General features: G+C 47.4%; 1 protein-coding gene across 6 annotated transcripts in view; it reads left to right on the forward strand.

Annotated features, from left to right (window-relative positions):
• The window catches only part of PRKAG2 (protein kinase AMP-activated non-catalytic subunit gamma 2), a 215,454-nt gene that overhangs the window by 86,433 nt on the left and 106,256 nt on the right, over positions 1–22,765 (forward strand). The window contains exon 1 of one of the 6 annotated variants that reach the window (XM_083406527.1): positions 12,602–13,289. The exons of the other annotated variants lie outside the window; for them this stretch is intronic. Within the exon in view, the coding sequence (XP_083262653.1) occupies positions 13,196–13,289 (94 nt within the window). The 5' untranslated portion in view covers positions 12,602–13,195. Of the gene's footprint in view, positions 1–12,601; positions 13,290–22,765 lie in introns of those variants that run through there. 6 annotated transcript variants of the gene reach the window in all.

Here is a 22,765-nt window from a genome sequence, read left to right on the forward strand (position 1 = left end):
AAGAACTTTGCTTCAGGATGAGAACAGAAATCGTGCTCTGGTGGCTCGGCGGCAGCAGGAGGCCCCATTAGCTAAAGTGGTGCTTCAGGTTAAGAACAGTTTCAGGTTAAGAACGGACCTCCAGAATGAATTAAGTACTTAACCTGAGGTACCACAAATCAGGCACTCAGAATAAGAACAATTTTTTTAAAAAACCAGGGAGTTGTCTGTGTGAAAAGCAAATCCTAGTAATGATTAGCAATTGTGCTTTTGGCAAAGAGGCTGGGTAGGGGTTTTTTGGTTTTGGTTTGTTTTTGTTAAGCTATCCTTAATGCTGCTGGCAGTTTTTGTAATGCTTCTTAGAGAGAAGGCAGAACAAATTGCCTGGCATAACTGAGATCCTGAGAAAGGAATTAATCTCTCTCCGCACAAAGGCAAAAGTTGACCATATATAGTCTTTTTTATAATATTTGTTTTTCGTGGGTTTTTCCTTGTACTCCAACATTTCCATTCTTGTTTTAGTGATGGGTGGTAGATCTTCACCTTTGTTATGAACTGTTCTTGCATGTCCCAATATACCGTATTTTTCGCTGCATAAGACGCACCAGACCATAAGACGCACCTAGTTTTTGGAGGAGGAAAACAAGAAAAAAAATATTCTGAATCTCAGAAGCCAGAACAGCAAGAGGGATTGCTGCGCAGTGAAAGCAGCAATCCCTCTTGCTGTTCTGGCTTCTGGGATAGCTGCGCAGCCTGCATTCGCTCCATAAGACGCACACACATTTCCCTTTACCTTTTAGGAGGGAAAAAGTGAGTCTTATAGAGCAAAAAATACTGTATGTTGGAGACGTCAAAGCAAGCATGAGGAATCTGTGGCTGTCCATGTGATGGTCTTGAACTATCATCATCTCAGACTAGTAGTCCCGTGACATCTGCAAGGTCACTATATTTGGGCTCAGATAGGCTGTGGAAAATTGCCTTGCAGCAGCCAATTCACAACTCTCAAAATGTGCCACGTTGTACTCTAGACCCAGAATAAAGCAAATCGGCTTCTATCTTGCGCCTTGCTTTTTCACAGGCTCTGCAGGTGTGCCCCTAAAAAAAATTATTCCCCTGAGGTTCTAATCTCAGCACAGAAGAAATACAGTATGGTGTGGGCAGATGTAGAGATCTCTAACATTCTTATGGCCAGCCCAATTACCATGCAAATTCTGGGATTTTTGCATAAGGGGGGGGGGGGGAAATTGTAAGGTCTTTGATACAGTTTAAGAACGTGTCTGGCTCCTGAGTTATAGACTGGTGACTGGGAGCAGCCGCCGAGACCACATAACACCAGCCTTGAAAGACCTACATTGGCTCCCAGTATGTTTCCTAGCCCAATTCAAAGTGTTGGTGCTGACCTTTAAAGCCCTAAATGGCCTTGGCCCAGTATACCTGAAGGAGCATCTCCACCCCCATCACTCAACCCGGACACTGAGGTCCAGCGCCGAGGGCCTTCTGGCGGTTCCCTCGCTGCGAGAAGCCAAGTTACAGGGAACCAGGCAGAGGGCCTTCTCGGTAGTAGCGCCCGCCCTGGGGAACACCCTCCCATCAGATGTCAAAGAAATAAACAACTATCGCACGTTTAGAAGACATCTGAAGGCAGCCCTTCAGTTTTTAATGATTGATGTTTTAATGTGTTTTTAATCTTTTGTTGGAAGCCACCCTGAGTGGCTGGGGAAACACAGCCAGATGGGCGGGGTATAAATACTGTTATTATTATTATTATTATTATTATTATTGAAGGTAAAGGTACCCTTGACCATTAGGTCCCAGTCGCGGACGACTCTGAGGTTTCACGCTCATCTTGCTCTATAGGCTGAGGGAGCCGGCGTTTGTCTGCAGACAGCTTCTGGGTCATGTGACCAGCATGACTTAAGCTGCTTCTGGCGAACCAGAGCAGCGCACGGAAACACTGTTTACTTTCCCACCGAACCTTATTATCTACTTGCACTTTGACGTGCTTTTGAACTGCTAGGTGGGCAGGAGCAGGGACCCAGCAATGGGAGCTCACCCCGTCGTGGGCATTCAAACCGCCGACCTCTTGATCGGCAAGCCCTAGGCTCTGTGGTTTAGACCCGCGTCCCATTATAATAATAATTATTAATTGATTGTAATTTAGCAAATAGCAGGGTTTGGGGAGCCGGGGTTGGATTGATACCACGGCATGCAGCAAGGGGGGAATTTAAGTCTTCTCATGGTCCCGATTCAGATTGGTCCGTGTCTGCTGTTTTTTGCCCTGGGAAGAAAGCTGCTCTTGGCACTAAGACTCATTACTCCTGCAATTACATTAAAGGCCACCAGATCCAAGCTTTGCTGAGCACAATAAAACTCAGGGAAACTTCTGGCGGAAAGGCTGAGAAATCTGTCACAGCTTGTTAAGAAGCTGCTTATCAGTGCCAGGCCTAATTAGGGTAACTACAGATCAAGCAATTAAGCTGCAGCGTTCCTCCCACCCACAAGGCATGTACTTTCACAGAGCAGGTGCAATGTAGGTGTCTGCAGGTACCATCATTCTTCCTCCCAAAGGAGCACTGGGCGCCAAACAATAGAAGGATAAAGAAATAACAGTATAGAATCATAGAGCTGGAAGGGACCCTGACGGTCATCTAGTCCAACCCCCAGCAGTGCAGGAATGTGCAGCTGCCCCATACAGGGATTGAACCTGAAACCTTGGCGTTATCAGCACCATGCACTAACCAGCTGAGCCGTCCAGTTAAAAACCAACCCCTGTACAGATGCAGATTAGGAAACAGCTCCACTAGAACTCCTGTTGGAAGAGGAGTGTCTTCAGTAGGTACCAAAAGGACAACAGAGACTGTCTGATATTCAAGGACAGGGATTTCCAAAGGGTAGGGGCCACGCCACTAAAGTCCCAGTTCCTCTGTCGTGCAGAATGGAACTCTTGATAAGATGGCACCTGCAAATCACGACAACCCAAAATATGTGGCTGCTTTATTTATTTATTTTGTGCAACTTGGGTGCGGCAGGAGAGCAAGATAAAACAACGGCAACCACCCCATAATAAATAACAACGGCGCTTGAATTTTTGGAGGTTACATAATAATGCCGTAGTTTCCTGAGTCCCTGGGAGAGGCGCCCATTAGCAAGCTGGCCTCTCAAGCCAATTTTATTTCAGAGCCTAAAAATAGGGAAGGGAAACAAGGAATTCTGGTGGATGGCGGAACACTCTGACCGCTGCAACCCAAAATAAAGGCCAGCGGAAAGTTCCTAATCCACGTTGCGCTCCCTGTCGCTGTTGCGGGTCTTGTTACATCTCCGAATACACTGAAAGGGGAGGAAAAACACAGGCTCAAGATTTTTAATATCGGGGCACAGCAGGTGGTAAAGAGAGCCTGCCTGTTGCCTACCGCTGGCCCAGCTGGGCCTCTTATCTTTGGCCGGTCGGACTGTGCTATAGGTATTGTTTTGGCCGTAATCCCTTCTGCACAGTGTTTGTGTTTTGAAGAAAATCAAATTCAGTCTTGCAGGCTTTTGCTCTTGTGCCGCCTCAGCAGAAAGGAAGATAATGGGTGTGTTGGCGCAGGAAGGCTATAAAAGGAGGGGTGGCCAGTCAGTGACGGTAGGAGGCTCCAGAGAAAGGTGTAACTCTTTGCTTTTTTCTCTCTTGGGACCGTTCAATCCTCTTTCTGCCTAAGGAAGGGTCCAGGAAGGATAGAATAAGGTTTGAAGCAGGGGTGGGAGTTATGAAGTGCCTGGCAGCCTCAATTTGAAAGTGTGTGGAAAGCTTACATAGAATGATATTGCTGAAAGTAATCGACATTATAAGCAGACTTGGAATCTTACCGTGAACACACCATTTGGGTTGTTACATTGCAGAATTTGCCATGGGAGATTTCAATTCATCCTCCTCAATGAGATTTCCCATGAAGATGATTGTGGCAAGTTTTACTGCATACCCATTGACGCATCAACTGTGCATTTGATTTGTACCCCTCAAGTCTTTTCCCCAAGACTCTTGGTTTTATAAGAAAGCCAGCTCTGTAGGGTGGGTGTGTCCTTCAGTTCTTAATAGAGACCAAACAGCTTGTCCATTGGTATGTGGCCTCATGGGGCATGGAAGCTCTGAATGATTGAATTCAGGGTGGCTGAGATGGCTGAAAATGGCTGAGGCTTATCAGTCACAAAATGGCGGCAGGTGGAAGGAGAGTTTGGCATTTACTGACATTGTTTCCTTCCGACACTGAATCCATTTTTGGAAATTGCTAAATTCTCTGTCACAGTGTTTTCTTTGTGGTGAGGTTCCATAGCTTAGCTTTTCTGAAGCGAAGTACAGGAATTTGCTCCAGAGGTATTGTGGGAGAATTAGGCAGAATTTGCTGATCCAAGCGATGAAGGCCTTTCCTTTTTAATTTGCCCCTACCCACACCAGTTGTTAGGTATTGAAGTTCTCACCCTGGCCACCAGGAGTATCGTGTATATAGTTTTCACTCAGGTCCACATCAGTTACTTTAGGCGGGAAACCCTGGGTTGTTGTTGCTTGAAGAATCGCTGTGTCTTCTGATATGTTCACCCACAAGTTAACACCAGTCCCTGTTAATTCTTCTCCCAGTTCCTTTTACTTCCAACTTGGACCTTCTTCCCCCACCTCCAACCTGCAAGATTCTCTAATCCCCCTCTCCGGTCTTTTTCAGCCACTTCTTCCTGTTGCAACGGCTCTCCTCTCTTCTCCCCTTCCTTTATATTGCTTTATATTCCCAGTTTGTTTTGTAATAGGATTGCCATATTTCAACAAGTGAAAGTCCAGACACAAAAGTTGTTTTGCTTTCTGAGCTATTTTGATTGACATTCACCAAAATCTACACTTCCAACATGGGCTGCCATATGTCCTGATTTTCCCAGAAATCTCAGCGATTTCCGCCTGGAGACTGCTAACAAGGACCGAATATCAGAAAATTCCAGACATATGGCAGCACCTCCTCTGGCCACCCCCCTCCTCATTTACTCAACCTTTACTCAAAATGCCCGAAGCTGCTGGTGTTGGCATTGGTTGAATTGGGTTGAACTGGCTGTGGGGCAGGGCAGGCAAGGAAGGAGACACTGGGCAGGCTGTAGCAAATGTAAAGGTAAAGGTAAAGGTACCCCTGCCTGTACGGGCCAGTCTTGCCAGACTCTAGGGTTGTGTGCTCATCTCACTCTAAAGGCCGGGAGCCAGCGCTATCCGAAGACACTTCCGGGTCACGTGGCCAGCGTGACAAGCTGCATCTGGCGAGCCAGCGCAGCACACAGAACGCCGTTTACCTTCCTGCTGGTAAGCGATCCCTATTTATCTACTTGCACCCGAGGGTGCTTTCGAACTGCTAGGTTGGCAGGCGCTGGGACCGAACGACGGGAGCGCACCCCGCCACGGGGATTCGAACCGCCGACCTTTCGATCGGCAAGTCCTAGGTGCTGAGGCTTTAACCCACAGCGCCACCCGCATCCCGCAAATGAGACCCACCTAAAAGTCGTCCTTTGTGGGATATCTTTGGAAGAAGAAAAGGCTACACAAATCCAGAGTGGAGTCCCTAAGATGGCTGGATAATGCTTTGTATGCCTTCTTCTGGCAACTCCTGCAGCCAAGCTGGGGCCAAACACATTGCTCTGCTTTCCTTTGGACCACAGCAGCGAGGCTGAGAGGGGGGTCTTGCCATCTGGGCAGCCCAGGACCTCCATACTTGCTGCCCAAGCTGGCACCTCCACTTAGGTGCTGCTAATGTAGCGGCTTAACTCCACCCCCAGAGGCGCACTCCATTGTCTCTTGAGACAGATGCCAACAACAAAAGTGGTCGAAGGTCCAGAGTCGAGAAACTCTGCTTTAATCCACACATATTATCTCCCACCTCATTCGAAGTAGTGAAGAAACAAACATGCTTAAGCAGAGATTGTGGATTGGAGCAATGCTTCCTGTTTGTGTCTCTTTAAGATGCAGGTTTTAATATTTAATACACCAGTCACACTCTTCTGATTTGAGTGCCAGAGATATGCCATGTCTTCATTGCTGGCTGCTGAGAAAACATTGGGTTCCTCCCCCCGTAAAAGCATATTGCTCTCATTTTAAAATTGCAACGCGTTCCCCATTTTGCCAGACAGCCCAAAGGTTTGACAACAGAATCCTGCCTCTTGATTAGCCTCGATCATAAATCCTCCTTTGCTCCTATCACAGCCAGCAGCTTTCTAAGCTGGGCTAGTGATGCGTTTAATTCCTCTTTTCAAAGCAGGTAATCTGCGGTTCATAACTGGTTGAAAAGCCAAGAAGAAGAGAAAGACTGCTCTTCATCCAGATGAGAGCAGGACTGTGTGCACTGTGAAGAGAGACTTGGCAAAAGCTACAGCCTCTGCCACCCTTTTGACTGCATTTTGGGGGTGTTCCTGGGTTCAGCGCTGTCGCTTGAGGCTTAGGTGGCCTCAGTGGCCAAAGACCCCCCTTTTCCAGCTACAGCTGGTTCACCAGGTACGACCCCTTTTGGGCAGAGATGACTTGGCCACCATACTCTGGAAACCTCCAGACTGGGTTACTGTAATACACTGTTTGTGGGACTTCCCTTGATTATGGTTTAGAAACGTACATTGCTCCAAAATGCAGCATCCTGGGGCTACATTTAAATCTTGTATAACCCCCATTTTAAAACAGCTGCAGTTTGTTGCCAGGGCCAACTAAAGCTGCTCATGTTAGTGTTTAAAGCCCTAAACGACTCAGGCCCCAAATATCTGAAAGACTGCCTCTTTCCTTATAGACCCTCTTAGTTGCTGAGACTGGCGGATGGGACCCTCTTAGAAGTTCCTCTGCCCTCAGAGATTGGGGGGGGGCAGGGGAAGAGGGCCTTCTCTTTGGTGGCCCCTAAGCTGTGGAATTCCCGCCCCACAGATGTGTGTCTCTTGCATTGTATGTTGTTTTAAATTGCTTTTAGTATTGTGTTTTAATGCTGTAACCCGCCCTTAGGCTGAAGGGTGGGTAATTCCATGGGTGTCCAAATCCCAAAAGGGTTGGAGCCTGTCTGATACTCACCAGAACAGATTTCTTTATCAATGGGGCTGCTAAACTAAAAGACCTCAGTGGCATGCTGCATTCTAAGAAGGGCCTTCCCGAAGGACTCCCTTCTGGAGAAGGGAGAGTTGGACCGGACAGGCTTGGGATAAATACTGCTGGAGAGCAGATATTGTCATGGACTGGCTGGTTGTAGAGGAGTGGTGGGAGGCACGAGGTGGAGCACCCCCAAGGGAAAAAGCCTCAGAGCCTGGGGATTAGTGGTGGGACAACAATGAGTGGTCAGAGGGAGAACAGGGAGCGGACTGGGAGCCAGAGGTGTCAAAAGACGAAGAGGCAACAGGGTTTAGTGAGCAGGAAGATTCTGCAGCAGAGAGCAGTCCAGAATCAGGGGCAGAAGTGGAGGCTGGGGAGGAGGGGGATCAAGAGGCAGAGATGAAGCAGGCTGTTGAAGAAGCCAAGGAGTCTCCACCGTCTGCTAAGGCCAGCTCCTCTACCCCCTGGTCTTCCAGAACCAGAAGAGGTATGAAGAGGGTGGAACAATGACAAACAAGGTGTTGGAGTCTCAGATTGCTTGGGATAGACCTGGGGGAGAGGAACTGGCCTCCTGAGCAGTTTTGTTTCTTTGAATAAAGTGTTAACTTCACTGTGAATTATTTCTGACCTGCTTCTGAGGCACGGCTCTGTCACATAATGGTCAGCTGAGCAGTTCTGTACACTCATGATCTCTGTAGCACCTTCCCTCCCCCCCCCTCCAATCTGGGTATGGCGGCTGACACCCATCTTTCTAAGCCAGGTAGCCAGAAGAGCACCGACATTTTAGCTCTGACCCTGGTGCCAACATGGATGATCTTCAGGCCTGGTGCAGATCTGCCAGTTTCTGATCTCTCTGTTTAACAGCTAACGCCCACCAGCCATCAGGTTGAGGATCATTATCATGCTCTTGCTTATTTTGCAATTTGGGGAGTGGAAAATAAACAATGGGGGGTAAAGATCCAGCTCGTGGTGTTGCTCTTAGCACCACTGGTGTTATCTGAACTCTTAGAACAACAGAGGAGCCCAAGCTGGTTGCGGAAGCAAATCCTTTGCTTTATTATGATTGAAATCCTTCTCTTCTCTCTCTCCCCCCTGTATACTTCCTCCTGACTCATGCCATCATTTTTGTGCTTTGAGATTTGGGCAGGGTGTTGTTGCCTTGTCAATAAAGCACCTTCCTTTCTACAACCTCTGGGCTGGCTTGACACGAACTCCTCTTGTTATCAAGAGAACATACGTAGGAAGAGCACTGAGGTGGCAGCAGGGGGGATAATTTTCAATGTTTTTAAGTTAAGCCATCCTCCTGTGAGGGCAACTGAAAAGCTCTAGGTCAAAATAGGATAGAGTTCTGTTTGGGATTAGAACAGCACTTGGGTCGGTGTTCCACCTGAATCAACACCCTATGGAACAATCATAACATCAGTGTAGCACAATAGCATTACAAAAATTGCTCAGGCTTCTAATAATAAATAAATAGCCCCAGGAACTTAACAAAACATACGCAATGAACATTCTACTCTATTGTCTGAAATTACATGACAGCATTTAAATAGTGCTTGAATAGCAATGTTTGAAGTATTCTCAATAATCCTTACCACAACCCTTAAAGGGTATGGAGAGATAAATTTCTCTCTCTTGTAATACTAGAGGTTGGGATCGCCCAGCGAAATGGATTGGAAAGACAAAATGAAGTTCTTCATGCAGCACATAATAACTTTTGGAACCTATTGCCAATTAGAAGGTCGGCAGTTCGAATCCCTGCGACGGGGTGAGCTCCCGTTGTTTGGTCCCTGCTCCTGCCCACCTAGCAGTTCGATAGCATGTCAAAGTGCAAGTAGATAAATAGATACCACTCCAGCGGGAAGGTAAATGGTGTTTCCGTGCGCTGCTCTGGTTCGCCAGAAGTGGCTTAGTCATGCTGGCCACATGACCCAGAAGCTGTCTGCGGACAAACACTGGCTCCCTCAGCCTGTAAAGCGAGATGAGCGCCACAACCCCAGAGTCGTCTGCGACTGAACCTAACGGTCAGGGGTCCCTTTACCTTTACCTAGCCATGACAGCCTAATTGGAAGTCCAGATTCAGAGGGAATATTCCTCTAAACACCAGCTGCCTGGGCTGGAGGGAGATTTACAAGGCAGAACTGTTGCCTTCATCTCCTGCTTGTTGTCTTCCCAAAGGCAATTGACTGTCCGCCTTTGGAAACTGTGCACTGGGCTAGATGGGTCATTAGTCCGGCCCAACAGGGCCTTTTTCATGTCTGTACATAAGCAGACTTAGATTTATAAAAAGGTAAAGGTACCCCTGCCTGTACGGGCCCGTCTTGCCAGACTCTAGGGTTGTGCGCCCATCTCACTCAAGAGGCCGGGGCCCAGCGCTGTCCGGAGACACTTCCGGGTTACGTGGCCAGCGTGACATCGCTGCTCTGGCGAGCCAGAGCCACACACGGAACGCCGTTTACCTTCCCGCTAGTAAGCGGTCCCTATTTATCTACTTGCACCCGGAGCTGCTTTCGAACTGCTAGGCTGGCAGACACTAGGACCGAGCGACGGGAGCGCACCCCGCCCCGGGGATTCGAACCGCCGACCTTTCGATCGGCAAGCCCTAGGCGCTGAGGCTTTTACCCACAGCGCCACCCGCGTCCCCTACTTAGATTTATAGCCTTAGTGTAATTATTTCCCCAAAGTTCTAGTTTCCACACTCTCGGAACTTTTTACATAGGAGGGTGAAAACCAAACAGTCTATCTGCATTCTGAAATAATAATTCTGGATTCACCTCATTCAGCATAACATGTGGAATGGCTTTTTCAGTACCACCGAAGGTGTGCTTGCATTACCGCCTTAGAATGCAGTGAGATGCGTTTCACAGTTTTTTCTCCCCTAGCTGTTCACATCAGCGTGGCATCAGTCAGATTCTGTTGGGCAAGATGGCTTTATCCGATTCCAAGGTATTTATACCGTGGCTGCTTCCAAGCCTCTCTCATGGTTTACTCTCCAGGCTTACTCAGTAGCAGACCTCACTGGGTTTCTTAGTGCACAAGATTGCAGGCAGTCCAGGTTGACCTTTGGCATATGATTTGAGTTAAATCTGCTGAGGGTTTGGACTGCATGGTCTCTCAGATGCCTCTTAGCTATCGCAGTTTTGTGATGCTTTCAGATCAGCTCGTAAGAAAGAAAGAAAATGCTTGAAATAGAGATGGATATTTTCTTCCCAGGCTTTGAAGGATGGTTTGGGCCTTTGCTGCCCTTGAAAACTAAACCCAGAGTCAGGGCAAATGTGCAACTCTGCCTGCCAAAAAAATAAAATAAAATATGCACCTCTTGCCAAAACCACTTAGACCGACCTTTGAGCAACCTCTCCTAGGTTCACACACTGCAGTAACAGTGGGGTGGAAAATCAGAATGACCAAATACCACACCAGCACCTTTATAATCCTGTTAGAAGGAACAGCCCTCTTATTCCCAAGCTTTGGCTGACCCTAGCCTGTTCGTTCTCATGGCCCTAGTAGTCTGCTTGTTTCAAACATTTCGGCCAGGGGTGTAGCCCTGGGCACATATTTTTGAGGGGGCATGAAGCAGGCACCCCTACGCAGGCCCCTCCAGAGTGCCCGGGCCCAGAATTCCTCTCTCAGCATCAGAGGCAGCAGTGTGCCCCTTCTTGGCTCTGGTGTGGGGCAGAGTCAGCGGTGAAGGCCAGGGTGCTGTGATGGACTCATTCACCCTCCGCCCTTTGCCCCCCCCCAAGCGCCTGTGCACACTTGCCCAGGCGCCGCGAGCTCACGCAGTGCCGCTGCTTTCAACCATTTGCGTTAGGAAGCGTACAGCGTTAGGTTTCCTCTTTCTCTGTTCTGAGATATATTCTGCAGTTTTGAAAGGTTCAGCCTGCCATCTTGATTCAAAATATTGTCCAGTTGTATCCAAACATAAAGCCTGCTCCTTTGATCTCAGGAACAATCATGCAAAAATTGGTTATGATCTTTTAAGAGGGGTCCAGATGCACAGCAAACAGCAAACTTTCATATACATACATATACATATACATATACATGTGTGTGTGTGTGTGTGTGAGTGAGAGAGAGAGAGAGAAAGTTTGCTGTTTGGATATATATATTCTTTGGTGATCACTCGTAGCCGAGTAAGACTGTCTTCCATAAACACGGTTTTAACAATGAGTCCGTAAGTGACTGTGGAGGCCAATTCTGGATTCACACGTCCTTCCACAGTGGGGACATTGGTTCCCGGGTGGGAGTTGATCACGGTGTGGATTTGCCAAGAGTGCCTTCCTCTTAGCACGTTTCTCCCTTGCGTCCTCTATCCACACAGCAGTGTCTGGATGTCTATTACATACTTATCTACATAGGTGACGTACCCTTTTAATATGTAAGCAAAACCGGTATTTAAATACCTGGCGCCTTCAGTCTTCCCTCACTCAAATACCACATACGTTTTGTTGTTGTTTGTTCATCCAGGACATAGCCCAGCTACAAATAAGCATTTTTAAGTTGAACTGACTTCAGTGGGTTATACGCAGACTGGAATTACATGTCTGAGCCACTGCGCAGCAACGACCAAAAGCAAAAGCTCTGCACCACCTTCACCTCTCTGTTAAATTTAGTAAGGCAAACACAGGATGTGAGGTCGCCATGTTGCAAGTTTCCTCCACCTCCCATATAGCAGGCAATGAAGTGGAGCTTGGGGAGACAAAGGTGTCTGTTGATGTGCCTTAACTATTACATACCCATCAACTGCACTGCCCTGATCTCGGGTTGTACTTTCTTCAGGCATGGTGCCCCAAAACACGCATGTTGGGGTGTCGGCCAAGATTGCTGCTCTGGAAAACAGCTTACAGTGGGGCCCAACAAATTTGTCTTTCCATCTCAGTGCTTCCCTCCCCAAATTTGTACTGTAACGTTGGCTTGTCTAACAGACTTATTGAAAGAATTCCTGAAGAAAATCATGCAGCACACTTTGACTACTACTCAAAACATATATGGAGACATTAGGATGTCTTTGTAAACTCACAGCTCCTTAATGATGTAACTAATATGCAATTTTTATATATAAAAAGCAGCACTTGAAAGCACCCTTAATATAGAGTAATTGTGGAAGGAGTTTTATATTTTACCTCTGCACTACAAGGTCGCTTTGAAAAGCCTGAACGTTGTGAGGAGTGTGTCACATTATGGGAACCTTGATATTGAAGCCATTTGTCCTTAAACCTCCATTTAAAAAGATTGGACTGTGCCGTTGCAAATACATTGAGTGTGGTTTTGCACATGCATGTGGGGACTCGGTCCAGGGTGCTTCAGCTGCTCAGGTTTCCAAGAAGCGACTTAACTTGCCCGTCACAAAACTGACAGCACCTCATTCCCGTGATCTGGCTTGTTGCTTCTGTCCTGGAGGGGGCTGAACACGGCTGAGGTTATCAGCAGGCAGCCTTACTAAAGAGACCTAGGCGACATGAATCAAAATAGTTGAGTGATGTCATAATGGGAATGTGCTCTGGCCAATTGGTGCCAGGAATTGTCTGCTCTGGGGTGGTTTCCTTTTACAGTCTTTTTTAAAGAGACATCACGCCGAACTGCACATGGCAATTACCTCCCAGGGATCTCGTGCCTACTTAGCATGTTCGGTGTTTTATTTAAAAAGAGGCAAACGGCTTATCATCCGGCCACAACCCCTCTCTGCCGAAGCCGATCTGCTGGGGGAAATCCCAGCCTCCGAGCTTCTTTTCTCCTTTTTTCCTCCTTAAGGAGAGAAGTGCCGCTGTTGCAAGCTGGACTGGGGTGTTCAGCTGCTCCTGAGATCAACAGATGTTGGCAGCGCACGGCTATTTACTGTGCATTGGGAAGATATAATTCTCCAGCTCCTCTGCCTGCAGCTTCCCATTGAAAGTTGCGGAAAGTTCGTGGGCTCAAGCAGAAGGTTTTAAACTTGTTTTGATTAGCACACCTGCTGCTTCATTGGGTTTATCAACCCCCCCCCCCTTTTCTCTGGATTTATTTTATTTTTTGCTTGCTTGCTTGCTTCTCGGACTCTTTGTTGACAAGTTCAGTTGACGCGTTCTCCCTGCTTCGCTCCACCTGTGGGACGCATTTGCTTCTGGAGAGACGGGTATGACTGACGGCTGGTGGTGTCTGTGCCTGTTGTAGCCCATGAAGCGATTTGGCAGCCTGAGAGGAAGCAAGAAGCGAAAGGATCAAGGCAGGAGCTCCGAAAGGCGCAAATCTGAACCCCATGGCCTTCTAGGTAGGCAAATGCTCTCCTTAAAAACCTTAGATGAACCCCACGAGTTGGCAGCAGCCAGGAGCTGTGGAGAGAGCAGCTTAATTCCATATCGATTCAGCGGTTTGAGTTTTGGGGGGGTGGCTGTTTAAATGCAGGTGCCTGGAAGATATTTAAGCTGCTTTCTACATGCCAATAAGAGCAGTTCCTCTCTCAAAAGCAAACTAGCTTAGCCTCTCTCATCTACCCCCCCACCCCCAAATTTTGCTTTGCGGAATTTCAGATAAGAATGTTGAAAGGTGAATTTTCTACCTTGTTGATAATTCTAAACTTTGGTTTGGAATTATTCGCAGGCAAAATACCAGGAGATTTCACAAGTGTCCTTTTCAGTTCTTGGAAAGCCAAGGCACATTATGAGGCAGACATCCTTCTCTGTACACCAGTGCTATAGGAGAAGTTCAAGAGCTGTCCGGTGATTGCTTAGTTATTTGTGCTTGACTTACCCCTTCGAAAGCCTCTTCTCGGTTTTCACTCTGTTTTATAGGATGACTTCATTGCAGGTACCCTGATATTATAGACACACAGAACTACAACAGGGACCGCAAAACATGTAGCAGCATAATGATAGGCTTATAAGATAGGTTTGTACTCCTGTACTTATTGTCCGTTGCAATTCTGCTGAAAATGCCTCCTCCTCATTATTACTGTTGTGATTTAACTATTCTAAATTGCCTAAACATCACAATTGCCATAGAGAGATGAAAATGGCATCTGCAGGCGTGCAGTCCCATAGCCACAGCACAAAAGGAAAATTCAATGAGGAGGGAAAAGGAAAGAAAGCACTGGAGCAGCTGCTCCTTTCTGACTGATGGTTGGTGCATTTACTTCCCCTCTCATGGTGATCATTTCTACACCATGGAATGGCCCCCTGCATTTAGGATTCCTCTGTAAAACTAGTGAATTTCTGGATGTATCTTACTGGAGGAATTCTAGTGTGATTCCAGCTTTCCAGCACCAAGGATGCTATACCAATGTGTCTGCTGAGGATATCTTTGATGCTGCAGTAGATACGCCTTTCCTTTCCTCTGATCCAGCCCCTGTTCAAAAAGATTGTCCTTAAGCCGTTTGAAACATCACCCAACTCCACTTCGCCTTCGTTTTGTAGAGCAAGTTCTAAGCAGTCAGGGCAATATTGCTAGCTCCTAATAATCTTTGGCTGCTTCTGTTGCTGCTTCCTGATGCATATCACAGCCCAGCGGCACCTTTTTGTTGTTGTTGTTTAGTCGTTTAGTCATGTCTGACTCTTCGTGACCCCATGGACCAGAGCACGCCAGGCACTCCTGTCTTCCACTGCCTCCCGTAGTTTGGTCAAACTCATGCTGGTAGCTTCGAGAACACTATCCAACCATCTCGTCCTCTGTCGTCCCCTTCTCCTTGTGCCCTCCATCTTTCCCAACATCAGGGTCTTTTCCAGGGAGTCTTCTCGTCTCATGAGGTGGCCAAAGTCTTGGAGCCTCAGCTTCAGGATCTGTCCTTCCAGTGAGCACTCAGGGCTGATTTCCTTAAGGATGGATAGGTTTGATCTTCTTGCAGTCCATGGGACTCTCAAGAGTCTCCTCCAGCACCATAATTCAAAAGCATCAATTCTTCGGCAATCAGCCTTCTTTATGGCCCAGCTCTCACTTCCATACATCACTACTGGGAAAACCATAGCTTTTACTATACGGACCTTTGTTGGCAAGGTGATGTCTCTGCTTTTTTAAGATGCTGTCTAGGTTTGTCATTGCTTTTCTCCCAAGAAGCAGGCGTCTTTTAATTTTGTGGCTGCTGTCACCATCTGCAGTGATCATGGAGCCCAAGAAAGTAAAATCTCTCACTGCCCTTTTAGCGACCCATTTCTTACTGAGGAATTCCACCAAGGATATATCTCTGGTGTGCTCTCTGAATCTGCTGCCTCTGCAGCATCCTAAATGAAGGGTCACAGGTGCCTTTTGGCGCTAACATTTGCTACAGGTCACAAGGCTGATGGAGAGGAACTGAAAAGCAGGCTCGTGTCATTGCATTTCCTAGAGAGTAGCTGCTGAGCTCCCAAAGGAAATCCCAGTTCCGTTTTTCAGAAGCAAGGTTCAACTTCGCACATGCACCTGTGAAAAGCTGCTACATAACTGTTTTTGTAATTTATTAAGTTCCTTCATTGGAAGCTTATGGTTTGTTTGCTTTTAATGCCAAGGAAATGAGGAGCAGAATACTATGCCGTTAACTCCTTGCCTTGCCGCCCCACTCGGCTGTTTAACTCGCCTTGGCACCTTGTCAACTGGTGCTCTCTGTCGCTCCTCCATGAAACTGACTGGCAGTAGATCTAGATCCAGAGCAGATGACAGAATCAACTTTATCAAGCCAAGCTTCCAGTAGAATTCACTGCCACTAGAATAGGGCGGTGTCTGCTGGCTTTTAAAAGTGGATTAAACAAAGCCATACAGGATGTGTCTTATCAATGGCTATAAGTGATGTCCACGTTGAAAGTTGGGCCACATACACACCAGACATTTAAAGCACATTTGACACACATGTAAAGAGCGTGGCTTTCCCCCAAAGAATCTGGGAACTGTAGTTTGTTGTGGCTGCTGGGAATTATAGCTCTGTAAGGCATGAACTAAGTTTCCGATTTTGGCGGCGGGTGGGAGGGTGGAGAACCATGTCTTTTAAATGTTTGGTGTAGATTATTTTACTGAATACCAGTTGCGGGGAAACAAGAACAATCCCTCCCGCCTTGCTTGGGGGCTGTGAAGGCAATGGCTTAGCCACTGTGGGAAGCAGAGTGCTGAACCTTTAGTCTAACCCAGCAATAGTCTTCTTACAATTCCTATGATGAATTGGATTCACTGTGACCATTTTCAGGCCATGTTTGGCTTCCTACAGGATCCTTACTAAAGAATAGCATTTCACAGGGCACATCGACTCTACAGTTCTGTATTGGATTTGTCTTGATTTCTGCACCCGCTTACCTGCTAAGAAACTCTTGCCAGATGTCTGCTATGGAACCCTGGGAATATTGCAAAGGATTCTGTGGGCAGGTGAATATCCTAGGAATGTGTTCTTTTGGACCTTTGCCATCATCCCATGAGGACTAAGCTGCACAAGATGTTGAGGGTCCCTACTTGGCTTGCCCACCTCTTTAAATTTCTTTATCACCACCTTGCCCCCCAAAGTTGGACCGAGGCTGTGTTTTTCTGAAGTAAATTGCCCCTCCAAAGCGATTTGAATGCAGACAATAGGGAAGATAGCAGCTTGAGGAGCACTGGTTATATCTGGGACATGATCTTTAGGATCCTCCCAAGGTTTGTCTTTATCATAGAATTGTAGAGTTGAAAGGGACCTCAAGGGTCATCTAGTCCAACCCCCTGCAATGCAGGAATCTTTTTGCCCAATGTGGGGCTCAAACCCACGACCCTAAGATTAAGCGTCTCATGCTCTGCTGACGGAGCTGTCCCACAGATTCCCAAAGATATCAGATCGTAAACCTGCAACGTCATGTCTTACTGGGTGTTGAGTGTTGCCCCAGAATGCTGCTGGGTCTCACACTGCAGGGGAAAATGGTACGGTGGTACCTCGGGTTAAGTACTTAATTCGTTCCAGAGGTCCGTTCTTAACCTGTTCTTAACCTGAAGCACCACTTTAGCTAATGGGGTCTCCTGCTGCCACCATGCCACCGGAGCACGATTTCTGTTCTCATCCTGAAGCAAAGTTCTTAACCTGAGGTACTATTTCTGGGTTAGCGGAGCCTGTAACCCGAAGCGTATGCAACCCGAGGTACCACTGTACTGACTGGCAGGCTCAAAGGATCTTCTCTACAATTACTGATCGCCTCATGGAAGAATGCCTGGTGAGCTTCAAAGGAACCCTGTGGGTCCCCCAGAAGAAATCCACTGAACTGTCTGCTACTTCACTTTATAAGACAGTGGTGTCCAAACTTTTTTCAAAGAGGGCCAGATTTGATGAAGTGAAGGCCGACCAAAGGGCCAACCAAAGTTGTTAACCTTTTTTAAGGATTGAAGTTGTTGAGCTTTTTTTTAGGGTTTTACCCCAGGATATAAACTGCCACAGGGGCCGAGTAAGGCCCCCGAAATGGACATGCCTATTATAAGAGTTGCCCCTGGCTCCCCTTCGACTCTCAACATGGCCAGTTGTGTTTAAACAGGTCAGGTCCCTGTTGCTGTTTGTAAATGAGATTTCTTCTTCTTCTTCTTCCAAGCAAGATGAGACTAATATCCCTGCCCTTTAAAGGACACCATCTGTTCGGGGATAGGTTGAATGACACATACGAAGAACGCAAGGTTCAAACGAGTTCCCCTCTGACGAACCTGGTGCGGGAGGTGGCTCTCCTCTGAGCCCTGCAGCTGTGAAAACATCTGGCTCAGCACAACAGCAACTGGGGGAAGGCCCACTTGCTGGTGCTGGTGCCTGCTGAATCCAGCAAAGATCCAGCCTCATCCACGTCCATCTGGACCCTCTTTGGAAGGCAACCCAGATGTGGCTTTTCCCTGGGCCACCCAGGGCTCGAACGGTCTGGTCAAGCCCAGCTTGCTCCTATGACTGGGCTTGTGCCAAGCTCAACCCAGATTGGCTAATTGCGCTCACTGCAGCTCCCGCAGGATCAAGAGTTAACTGCATGGGTCTTCGCAATTGCAGTAGCACCATGCACTCCTACAACTGAGTATCTAGCTAATAATGCCAGCTTCTTACCAGGGTAGAGAAATGTGGGTGGGGTAAACTGATGGAATAAGCGCAGCTTGCGGACCTAACATAGAATAAGAGATCAAGAAGAACATACCTTTAAAGAAGATTGGAAAATGTCTATTGAATATATGGAGGGAAATTGTGTTTATGTAAAAACGTGGGCAGCATTAAGATAAATCCAACAGTGTAAATAAGTTTTGATGGATGTAATAATGGAATGCTGAATGGTTTAGTTTATATAAAATGTGAAGGTATTTATGTTGTGCAAAATTGAAAGAGAGGAAGGGAAGTCATTGGTATTTTAAGGTTGTCTAAGTTAATATTCTATGTAAAACAGAAATTGCATTTTTAAAAACTTAAGAAGAGAGAAATGTGGGTGGATGCGGAACCTCTTGCTTTTGCACGGCTGGAACATGGCCTGCTGTACAAAACTAAGAGTCACATCTGTTGTTTTGCCTGCTTTCGTCAAGTGGCCCCCAGATGATTGCACATTAGGAAATGTGGCCCTTGGAATAGGGATTATAATCCTATCCTGGATTAGCAGGGTCAAACAGAACTATGATGCATAATGATAAAGTATACAGTGGTACCTTGGGTTAAGAACTTAATTAGTTCTGGAGGTCTGTTCTTAACCTGAAACTGTTCTTAACCTTAAGCACCACTTTAGCTAATGGAGCCTCCTGCTGCTGCCGCGCCGCCAGAGCACTATTTCTGTTCTCATCCTGAAGCAAAGTTCTTAACCCGAGGTACTATTTCTGGGTTAGCGGAGTCTGTAACCTGAAGCATCTGTAACCCGAGGTACCACTGTATAGGAAAATTCAGGTTGCAGTCAACTTGCAGTTTCTTCCTTCATTGCACAGCATTTAGGTTTGGTTTTGTCCTTTGAACCGAGTCTGCACAACTATTCCTTAATCTTTGAAGTCAGAATCTGTTACTGGGTGAAGAAACCAGAGTGCTCAGCTTTTATTTGTAGGGAGGGGAACAAGTTTCTAGTTCACTTGGCTGCAAAGAGAGGCAGCATGTGGTGTACTGGTTAGAGGGCCAGACTAAGGTTAGGGGAACCAGGGTCCAGGTCACCACTCAGCCATGAATCTCCATGGACAACCTTAGGCCAGTGGATCTCTCTCGGTGTTACATAGTTCACAGGGTTCTTGTGAGGATAAAATGGGTGAAATGAAGGAACGGAAGTGTAGATGTGTAATAATAATCGAGTTAAAATATATATATATTAAAAAATTGTCCAGTAGCACTTTAGAGACCAACTAAGCGCGGGTGGCACTGTGGGTTAAACCACAGAGCCTAGGACTTGCCGATCGGAAGGTCGGCGGTTAGAATCCGTACAACGGGGTGAGCTCCCGTTGCTCGGTCCCAGCTCCTGCTAACCTAGCAGTTCAAAAGCACGTCAAAGTGCAAGTAGATAAATAGGTACCGCTCCGGTGGGAAGGTAAACGGCGTTTCCGTGCGCTGCTCTGGTTCGCCAGAAGCGCCTTAGTCATGCGGTCACGACTGGACCTTTACCTAAGTTTGTTCTGGGTATAAGCTTTCGTGTGCATGCACACTTCAGATAACTGAGTGTACATTTTGAGCATCAACAGTGTCTAGAGAAATCTTTGAAGCTAGTGGGGGAGCTCTGTAGGATTAAGAAATGAGTCTTCTGGGCACTCCGTAGCTCCTTGCCCTCCCTCCAACTGGAGAAAAGGTGCCAATTAAACTGGGGAAACAGCTTGCAGAATCCAGCTTTCTGTAGTATATATTTTGGTTTGCCTTGTGTGCAGCTGTTTGGCTTCAGCTGTATCCTGCTTTTCCGGCCCTTTGCCTGTGCTGCTTTCCCCTGAAGGGCTTATCTGTGTGTACTTGGGGCATTCTTAAAGGTAAAGGTAAAGGTACCCCTGCCCGTACGGGCCAGTCTTGACAGACTCTAGGGTTGTGTGCCCATCTCACTCAAGAGGCCGGGGGCCAGCGCTGTCCGGAGACACTTCCGGGTCACGTGGCCAGCGTGACATCGCTGCTCTGGCAAGCCAGAGCTGCACACGGAAACGCCGTTTACCTTCCCGCTAGTAAGCGGTCCCTATTTATCTACTTGCACCCGGGAGTGCTTTCGAACTGCTAGGTTGGCAGGCGCTGGGACCGAAGAATGGGAGCGCACCCCGCCGCGGGGATTCGAACCTCTGACCTTTCGATCGGCAAGCCCTAGGCACTGAGGCTTTTACCCACAGTGCCACCGCGTCCCTTAGGGCATTCTTAGCCTGCACATTATTTTGCAGAAATCCCAACTTACCCTAGGGGATGGGGTTGTGCCAAGGAGCCGGGCTCTCCATCAGCGGTGCCCAGCATTGTGGTGGTGGTGGTGGGAACCACTACAGCCTCCATGCTGAGACACAAACACGGTTGCATTCTAAGATTTGCTTGTCTGTGCATCCGGGGCTCAGTGGTACAACTCGCAGCAACGCCCGCGGAGCTCTTTCATTTATTAGCTGTCCCCTCGCTCAGCCTGCTGAGTTGACGGCAATTTCAGAAAATGTGCGCTAGTGGCCGATCAGTGCCAATTAATCTTGTATTGCAGACGACACGGGCTGGGAGGCTTCGCAGCAGCTGGTTGCAGTTTGAAAGGAGAAGGTGTGACGGATTGCCGTGTGGTGTGCGAAACCTCCTTTCCCCCTGGGGTTTGCTTCTAGGGATATCGCATATTTCCCTCCCTCCCTGGGAGCCGTTACTGCACTTCTCTGAAGGTGCTTTGAATGTCAGGAGTATTTCTAGAACCGCAAAGTGCCTGCCTAATCTCCAGTCCCTAATTTAGGACTTTTATCAGTCAAAGAGGACCCTGGGGGTGAACCTCGATTCCTACTAAAATTACTTGCCAAAAGGCTTTTGGGTCCATTGCTGAGTGAAAAGCCAGATATGGCCCTCCAGTCCCCTTTATATGGCCCTTGGGACTCTCCTTGCACCACACTCCTCCTTGGCCCTTCTCCACACTCTCCTCCAGTTCTTTTGCCTGGCTGGAATGTGTCCTTGGATAGTAGTAACACCTCTTACTTCCTTGAATGGAGAAGGGTTCATGTAGAAAGCTTTGCAAGAAAGAATGGCGAGTGATGATTGACTTTCAGCCCTGCCAGGTTAGGAACAGGTTTGGATGACCTAGTTATGGGGAGACAGGCTGAGCTATTAAAACCGGCTCTCAAGGGCCCCCAATATTTTTACAATTTTGTTTTTTTAATCCACCCGTCATATTAGAGTAAGCAGATGCAAAGGGGTTTCTGTCGCCTTGTGTAGAAGAGGGAGTTTGGGCAGGTGGATGACAGGGCACCAAAATTCCTGCCGCCATACATCTATGGAAAATACAGAAACTCTCTTGTCATCTGCAGCCAGTCATTCTGCATGTGCTCCGTCTTTAAAATAAAACATTGTCATTGCACAACAAAGTTAACTCAAAACGTTGCACCAAATCATGCCATCTTGGGCATTAATTTAGTGGGAAGGTGGGCTGTAAGTATTATAGAGGAAGAATAAAGGAAAACCCTGAAAGCTGTGACCTGAATAATTATGCGAGTTTTTGTGGATTCTGCATCACTTTTCCGCTTCGGTTTGCCTTGGAAAGGGCAAGAGGTTTGTTTTGAGACTTAAGAGGAAAAGGTCATGATTTGTAAGCATAATGATTCCTAGGGAGTCCCTTGGGCACTATGCTCTGGGGTGTGGATCCATAATGTCCACAGATAGCCCTAGAGACCAGAGATCACATTTACAGGCCCATTTGATGGTTGTGGATCAAAGCTCTCTACAGTGAAAGACCAAAGGATGCTTCATTGTGTTTCAAATTAGATTTGAAATTAGTACATTTAAAAGATGCACAGTTCTATTTCTACACACCCATGCGCACACACACACACACACACACACACACACAGAGTGGTACCTCGGGTTAAGTACTTAATTCGTTCTGGAGGTCTGTTCTTAACCTGAAACTGTTCTTAACCTGAAGCACCACTTTAGCTAATGGGACCTAATGCTGCCGCCGCACCACCGGAGCATGATTTCTGTTCTCATCCTGAAGCAGAGTTCTTAACCCAAGGTACTATTTCTGGGTTAGCGGAGTCTGTAACCTGAAGCGTATGTAACCTGAAGCGTATGTAACCCAAGGTACCACTCTGTGTGTGTGTGCGTGTGTGTGTGCGCGCGCGCACACACACACACACAGATATATATATATATATATATATATGCAGGTTTTGGTGTCCTCGGGTGTCTTCCCGTGTAAAAGTTGGGGTGTCTAGGCGACGTTTCGACGAGGTCTCACTCGTCATCTTCAGGCTGGTGCTTTCGGCTTCTTGTTACTGGAACAGAGCAGGATCTCAGTGTTTGAGTTCCTATAAATACTGTTGAGGAGGTGTGGTGTATAGCCTCCAATGTTCTGGGCAGAGAGGAGGTTCCCAGGCTAGTGTGCCTTTTCTTCTTTTGTTCCTTAATTACTTGAGGGATATCTTGAGTGATTTCTTGAGTGGTTTCCTGAATCCCACTTAGGTGGGTCATTAGGTGTGGATTAGTTGCTAAAGCCTTCGTGTCTTGAACTCTTGAACTTTGTGAAGAGTTTTTCTGAGAAGATGGCTGTACTGCACTTGGTTGTGCTCTGGCTTGGCTTCGTGTATAGGGGCGAGCTGTGGTTTTGTGGCCTGTGCCGGCCAGATCTGTGTAGGGATTGCAGGGGGGTGCAGCATCCGGAGGTGCATTGCACCCCCCTGCAATCCCTACACAGATCTGGCCGGCACAGG

The sequence above is a fragment of the Podarcis tiliguerta genome (genome assembly GCF_965153285.1).
Source record: "Podarcis tiliguerta genome assembly, chromosome: 12".
Classification (NCBI taxonomy): domain Eukaryota; kingdom Metazoa; phylum Chordata; class Lepidosauria; order Squamata; family Lacertidae; genus Podarcis; species Podarcis tiliguerta.